This window comes from Myotis lucifugus, unplaced genomic scaffold, assembly GCF_000147115.1.
Source record: "Myotis lucifugus unplaced genomic scaffold, Myoluc2.0 scaffold_37, whole genome shotgun sequence".
Classification (NCBI taxonomy): domain Eukaryota; kingdom Metazoa; phylum Chordata; class Mammalia; order Chiroptera; family Vespertilionidae; genus Myotis; species Myotis lucifugus.
Window position 1 is genome coordinate 7,102,543 of NW_005871085.1, and position 7,951 is coordinate 7,110,493.

At 47.5% G+C, this 7,951-nt stretch overlaps 1 protein-coding gene across 1 annotated transcript; it reads left to right on the plus strand.

The window, feature by feature from the left end:
- Positions 1–6: 6 nt before the first annotated feature.
- Positions 7–7,706, plus strand: GPX7 (glutathione peroxidase 7). The gene is made up of 3 exons (XM_006087326.2): positions 7–175; positions 5,559–5,820; positions 7,111–7,706. Exons 1-3 carry the CDS (start codon positions 41–43, stop codon positions 7,272–7,274), a joined length of 561 nt encoding a protein of 186 aa, XP_006087388.1. The 5' UTR covers positions 7–40; the 3' UTR covers positions 7,275–7,706.
- The last annotated feature ends 245 nt before the right edge of the window (positions 7,707–7,951 follow it).

Below are 7,951 nucleotides of genomic sequence, written 5' to 3' on the forward strand. Positions count from 1 at the left end.
AGGCTTTGCCCTCGCCGCGAGGCCACCTCGGGATCGAGTCATGGAGGCTGCACTGCTGGCGGCGTGGCTGCTCCTGGCGGCCGCGGCCCGTGCGCAGCGGGAGCAGGACTTCTATGACTTCAAGGCTGTCAACATCCGGGGCAAGTTGGTGTCGCTGGAGAAGTACCGCGGGTCGGTGAGTGTCCGCCCGGGGGCCTCCCCCGGCGGGGCCTGATGGGGGCGCCCGGCGGCCCTGCGTCCTGCGGGGTGTGGCTCCGAGGGGCCTAGGGCTGCCCCGCGTCCCTGCCCCGGCTCCCAGCCCCCACCCCGCTATCCGCCAGGGCCCCGGGCGCCCCCGATCCCGCTCAGGGTCTGTTCTGCTACGTGGCAAGGCCCTGGCGCACAGTGAAACCTGAGACTCGCGGAGCAGGCGCTGGTTTCCCTGACGCCGACTTTGGACAGCGGGTCCGGACCTCTCCCAGAGGCTGGATGCGCGCCACCCGCCCCCAACCCCCCTCCAGCTCAGCCTCGGTCATGCAAGGGTGGAAAAAGTAACCCTAACACCCCACGGCCTTTGTCTCCGCCATCCCCAGTTCCGACGTCTGCAACTGGGAGAGCTGATTGTGTGTCCAGTGAGCACATTGTGGGAATGAATGTGCAGCGCAGAGGGAGTGCGCGGGTACCTTAGGCAGATCCTCCTCCAGGGAGGACACTGAGGCCAGAGAGGGAGATATATTTGTACGGGTCACACCGCGCCAGGAAAGCACACGGAGCCGGAGGAGAAAGCTTCATCCGCCCTTGGTCTACTCTCGGCAAACTCCTAAGATGGCAGCTCAGGGTGAAAGAAAGAACCATCCAAGCTAACTGCTACCTCCTTACCACGAGGGCATCTCAGCTCAGAGCGCCTTCAGAGAGGAAGTGCGTAGGGTGAGTTTGAGCAAGTTCAAGAAGAGCATTCCGAGCAGAGAACTGTCCATGTCAAGGCTCCAAAGCAAACAGCAAGAAGCGTGGAGGAGTGGTGTGACTTCCAGCAGTTGTGCTTAAAGCATGAGGCTGAGATGGTGGAAACGGGGCTGAAGAGCATGGGGAGGCACCCAGAGGGGCCTTGAACACTATATCCAGAGGCCTGGATGGTGCACTGTGTGGGATGAAGAGCCCTCCACTTCTCAAGGGAGGCTGTGGTGTGGGAAGGGTGGGGAGTTGGTCTCGAAGGCACAGGTGGACCCATTGTCCAGATTTGGACGGACCACACAAAAATGGCTGCCAGCATTCCTCTCCAGGAAGCAAGGCCGTCTTTAGTGAAGAAAGTACTCTCTAAGCCTTTAAATTCTAGGGCCAGTGATCCCAACATGTTGTGAGTTTCAAATGAGATGACAGTGTGGGAGCACTTGGTAGAGTGCTCTGTCCCTGTGTCTGGAGGGCCCCAGCAGGAGCTCCATCCAGAACTCAGAGCAAAGAGCCACAAGAAGAGCAGGGCCTGTTTCCATTCAGGCCTCTCCTTCCCTCTAGGGCAGCAGGACACAGAGCCCCAAGGTTCGTACTTGACCAGCTCTGCTACTCATTAATTCATTCTTTCTTATTGAGCACCTGCTGTATACTAAGTACTAGGCTAGCCCTGGGGATACAGTGGTGAACAAAACAGACAAGTTTCCACTTTAATAGAGTTTATATGAGGTAAAGAGGAGAGAGAAAATAAAAAGGGAACAGAAAAATGGTAATTCCTAGTCGTAATAAGTGCTATGACAAGAATAGAACAAAGTCTATTTGTCTTTAGAAATAATAAGGCATCCAGGATGTGAGGAACAGAAATTCTGGAGAGAAAAATGACTCAGAGAAGTAATCTCAGAATTCTGAGTGGTTTAATATCCTATCTAGGTCACTGGTAAATGCATGGGAGCGAGAGGCCAAGTAATCGATCAGAAAGAAATTGGAAGAAAAAGAGAGTCACACAGCTACTAAGGGACAGAATTAGAATTTGAACCCAGGCAGTCCAGCTCTAGAGCCCGTGCCCTTACTAGTACACGCCAGGTAGAGAGGCAATCAGCAACAGTCAGTCCAGGAAAGCTGTGAATGATGCTGCGTTAACCCCAAACTAGGTCTGCCACTTGGGCAATATGGTCATTTATTCAGTTGCAAATAGTTTTTAGCTCATTATGTATATTTCACCATAATTTTTTAATTGAAAAAAAATTACTGGCTCCCACTACATGCTTGGAACTGGGTCCAGCCCTGGAGATACAGCCATGAGCATGCCCTCAGGCTAATTGGGAAGACAGTCATTTAGACCAGCATTGAGTATGAATGAATGGGTAACCATTTGGGAATGTGCTTGACTGTAGTGTGAAGGTATGTACTTGTAGGCCTGAGTGGTGTGTGTGTGTGTGTGTGTGAATGGTTTGTTTGTTTGCTTGTGTATTTGAATGTGTCTGTTTGTGCCACTTTAAGGATAAGCTGCCGTCAATTTCTATTACAAAGGTTAGGGCGTTTCTTATCTCCATTCCAGGGAGTAAAGATTATGTAGCTTAACTACCCGCCTGGCACTTAATTAAGGGGTTGTATCCCTCCCTAACCTCAGGGAAAAATCCCCACCTGGGGAAACAACCTTTCTCGGAGAGGTGACCTTGGTTAAAACACATGGTGCTAAAGGGAGCAAACATATTAAGAACAGTATGCTATATATGCCAGGTCCCTTGAAACATATGCTGTGCAGATGTTTCTTTCCTGCAGCGACTGTGTCAAGCAGCAAGGATGGACCGGCTTCCGGCAATAAGCATTTTGATTTCAGACATGGAACTAGAAGCAGGATTTCCTTCCTTCCAAAAGAGTGGACAGAGACACATTATGCAGGTTTAAAATAAGCACTTTTTAAAAAAATTCTTTATTGATTCAAGTATAACATATGTCTCCTTTTTCCCCCATTGTCCTCTCCCCCGGCCACTCCCCACCCCTAACCACTCAGCACATGCCCTCACCCACCTAGTGTCTGTGTCCATTGGTTATGCTTATATGCATGCATATAAGTCCTTTGGTTGATCTCTACCCCTCCTCCCAGCCCTCCCCTGCCTTCCCTCTGAGGTTTGACGGTCTGTTTGATGCTTCTCTGTCTCTGGATCTATTTTTGTTCATCAGTTTATATTGTTCATTATATTCCACAAATGAGTGAGATCATGTGATTGTTATCTTTCTCTGACTGGCTTATTTCGCTTATCCTAATGCTCTCCAGGTCCATCCATGCTGTTTCAAATGGTGGGGTGTTCCTTCTTTTCTTACAGCAGTGTAGTATTCCATTGTGTAGATGTACCACAGGTTTTTAATCCATTCATCTGCTGATGGGCACTTAGGCTGTTTGCAAATCTTAGCTAGTGTAAATTGTGCTGCCAAGAACATAGGGGTGCATATATCCTTTCTGATTGGTGTTTCTTGGGATATATTCTTAGAAGTGGGATTACTGGGTCAAATGTGAGTTCTATTTTTAATTTTTTGAGGAAACTCCATACTGTTCTCCACATTGGTTGCACCAGTCTGCATTCCCACCAGCAGTGCACCAGGGTTCCTTTTTCTCCACATCCTCGCCAGCACTTGTCATTTGTTGATTTGTTGATGATAGCCATTCTGACAGGTGTGAGATGGTACCTCATTGTTGTTTGATTTGCATCTCTGGGATGATTAGTGACTTTGAGCATGTTTTTATATGTCTCTTGACCTTCTGTATATCCTCTTTCAGAAAGTGTCTATTTGGGTCCTTTGCCCATTTTTGATTGGATTATCTTCCATTTGTTAAGTTGTATGAGTTCCCTGTAAATTTTGGAGATTAAACCCTTATCGGAGATAACATTGACAAATGTTCTCCCATGCAGTGGGCTTTCTTGTTGTTTTGTTGATGGTTTCTTTTGCTGTGCAGAAGCTTTTTTAAAATAAGCACTTTTTAATACTTTCCATGCCCAGGGAATCCAGCAGAGAAGAAAGAGGAAGACCTCTGACTAGGGAAGGAAGTTAAGGATCCCAGTTTCTCACTACCACAGGCAGAATATCACAAATGCTGATGCTAATGGGGGAGGTTCTAAGAGCCTGTGGCCCCAGGGAATGGGTTGTTCCTCATAGAGGCAGGGTGAAGGAGTTACAGCTCAGTGATTCTCAACTGAGGTAATTTTGCTACCTAGGGGACATTTAGCAAAGTGTGGAAACATTTTTAATTGTCAACACTAACCATCTAACCCAGTTGGCGTGATTCAGTGGTTGAGCCTCAACCTATGAACCAGGAGGTCACGATTCAATTCCTAGTCAGGGCACATGCCCAGGTTTCAGGCTCGATCCCCAGTGCGGGGTGTGCAGGAGGCAACCGATCAATGATTCTCTCTCATCATTGATGTTTCTATCTCTCTCTCCCTCTCTCTCTGAAAAAAAAAAAAATACTGGACATCTAGTGGGTAAAGACCAGGGATACTGCTAAACATCCTAAAACGAACAGAATAGCACCTTCACAACAAAGAATGTCCAGTCCAAAATGTCTAACCTGAGCAGTTCATGCCTATGCATGTCCAATGCCCCAGGCTACTCCTGGGAGATTTCCCTCTTTATGGAGCCAGCTGGTATGATCCTGGCTCTTCTGAAAAGGTGGACAGAGAGATAGGGCTGGGAAGCCCAGACACAAGGTAAGATTTAAAATTGTTCAATAATATATCACTAAAAGCTAAGAACATAGCATTGGTGCCAGAATTCTAGTTGCAGCATTATAATCAGGTTCCATCAGCCAGCTTTAGATTTATCACATAAGGGTGCTAAATAGATGTATAAACAAATTTAATACATTTATATAAATCAGTTAATTTATTATAAAGCGATAATACATTTAAAAGTGAGTCTAGTGGTAGAAGAAAGTGGTATTTGTTTACTGGCGGGAAAGGGACAAAAGGGGATTGTCCTGGGGACCTTGGGTCCTTTTATCAAGAAAACCCACCTGCATTGGTGATTGTGTATGTATGAACATTTACTTATTCATTCAGCAGGCACTTTCTGAGACTTTTTCCATACGGCAGGCCCTGGAGTGAAGTGGACATGGCTCCTGCTCTCAGTATTCATGTTTTAAAAGGGAGATGACACATATACAGGCAACTACAGTGATGAGTGCTAGCTGACTGAGCCAGAAACTGAACCCAGGTCCACCTTTCTGCTCTCCCACATCACCTCTGGATGTGAGGTCCTCAGTGTGTATGTCTCTCTCTGATCGTGCTGTGTGTTTGTGGGCATGTGTGATGTGTGCTAATGTATCTTTGCATCATGGGGTGTATGCCTACCCATTTGTGAATATTGTGTGCTTATTCTCGTGAACGTTCATGTATGTGTATGCACCCATATCTGTAAGCTCTGCGTGTTTGATTTCATTTGTGCCTCTGTGCATGTGCTTGTGTATATGTGAGAACATTGCACTCACATTTACGTGTGTACGTTGTGTTCTTGCATGTACGAGAGAAAGAATTAACTGTAGGGGAGGAGTCACACAGGTGGGCGTGTCAGGAATGTACAAGCGCATGCCTCTTCATTGGGTTGTGCCTGTCTGTGTTTTGTTTTTGCCACAACAGGTGTCCCTGGTGGTGAACGTGGCCAGCGAGTGTGGCTTCACAGAGGAGCACTACCGGGCCCTGCAGCAGCTACAGCGGGACCTGGGGCCCCACCACTTCAATGTGCTCGCCTTCCCCTGCAACCAGTTTGGCCAACAGGAGCCCGACAGCAACAAGGAGATCGAGAGTTTTGCCCGCCGCACCTACAGCGTCTCCTTCCCCATGTTTAGCAAGGTCGCAGTGACTGGCACTGGTGCCCATCCAGCCTTCAAGTACCTGACCCGTGAGTCCTGATCCTTCCCCTAGCCTTCCCTCAGTTGGCTGAGGCCATGGCTCCCTGGGCAGCAGAAGCCACCGGCTGACTGGGTGACCTGGGGCCCTTTCCAGACCCCCCCAAATGGGTTGATGGTCTGTTCCAGCACTAATCTTTGAGGATGAGCTGAGGGGTATTCCTGCCTAAGAATATCTTCACCCTGCTACCTTTCACCGCCCCCACCCGCCAGCCACTCTGGCAGACATCTCTGGGATCCTGTTTTCATATGCAGGGCCTCAGATTTTAGCCAGTGTGAATTAGTTGGACTGAGGCTGGAGAAACTGAGGAGCAGACAGGGAAGGGATGCCGCAGGCCGGAGAAGGCTGACAGGCATTTCCTGTCCTGAGTCAGTCAGAATCTATTGGCCACGGGAGAGAAACCTGAGCTAAAATACCAGATCTCAGTATTTAGAAATAGATCCCTTCTCCAGCCCCAGAAGCCTCAAAGTTGCAAAATGGGGTCATGGGCCACGCTGGTCATTATGGTCCCGTTTCCTCCCTGGGGCCCCTCTCCTGGACTCCATCTTTGCCTTCTCCCACTCCCTGCTTCCGGTTGCCTTCTTATCCCTCCCCACCCCCTACCCACCCTTTCACCTGGAGAAGTCAATGAGAAACAACAGTGTAGCACACAAAAGGCCCCTTGCTGAGGCAGATTGGAATTTTGCTCTGTAGGTCAATCCTAATATTTACTTTTTCCCCCCTGTGTGTTTTTATTAGTTCCTTCCCAGTTTACCATAGTTATAGATCAAACCTGGCCCTGCTTTGGAAGCACCTGGGGAGCTCTTAAAAATGCATTAGCCTGAAACCTAATGAAGCAGAGCCCAAGAATCTGTTTATTTTATGCACCCCTCACCACCACCACCACGATTCAGATGCAACCAGTCCGTGAACATTTGGAAACCATTTAGATTTCATTAGAGAATAGGGTGTAGACTGTTCAGTAGTTTGAGATCATTAATAAAGGAAGAACTAATACTGCTTTATCAAACACTTCACAGAATCCTAGAGCAGTGGTTCCCAACTTTGGCACCACATTAGCATCTCCTGGGGAGCTTTTGAAAAATACTGATGCCTGAATCTAGAGATTCTGACTTAGATGGTTTAGGGAGGTGGACTGGGCATCAGGATTTTTAAAACCCTACAGTTAATTCTAATTAATAGAACCACTGCTTCAAGGGAAGAATGGACAATGATAGTGGAACTCCAGGAGAGGGTACACAGGGAAGCACACACTTTGCTCTCCTTCTTTGTTTTGTTCTAGAAACTTCTGGAAAGGAGCCCACTTGGAACTTCTGGAAGTACCTAGTGGCCCCAGATGGAAAGGTGGTAGGGGCTTGGGACCCAACCGTGTCGGTGGAGGAGATCAGACCCCAGATCACGGCACTTGTGAGGAAGCTCATCCTGAAGAAGCGCGAAGACTTATAACCACTTTCCCTCCTCTCCCACTGACCCTTCCTCCCTGCCCCCTCACCTTCCATGGGTTACCAAAGCAAATTCAAATGGTGCTTCAAAGGAAGAGACTATGACTCTCCTTCATCACACCCACCCCATCACTCCTGTGGGGGGAGAATTCTAGTATTTTGATCATTTGAATCTTCGATCAACCTATAGGAACTCCTAGCCCATGACAGCTCTTGACCAATGAATCACCAGCCAGTAAGAACTTCTAGTCCATGAAAACATGTGGCAAATAGAAGTATATCGAGCAATAATCTCCTGTCTATTAAGAACTCGATAAAACGGGGCCAATTCCTACCTCACAGGGCTGTTGTGAGGATTAATGAATGAGCTATGAATGTGCCTAGAGTAGTGACAGCTCAAGAGGAGGCATTTAATAAATGTTTTTTTGCATATAAACCAAAAAAATAACTTGTGATTAATGAAAACTTGCACCCAACATGAATTTCCAGCCAATGAGAATCCAAGCCAAACATTTATTTGTTGTTGTTTTCCTCTGTATTATTTTTTTAATTACAAAAGTAATTTAAATTCATTGTAGATAATGCAGGATGTCGTGATAAAATGAAAATGTACCCCTCATTTTCTATACTCTCACTCCCTGGAGGTAAACATTGTGAGTAATTTGGTACAAAGTCTTCCAA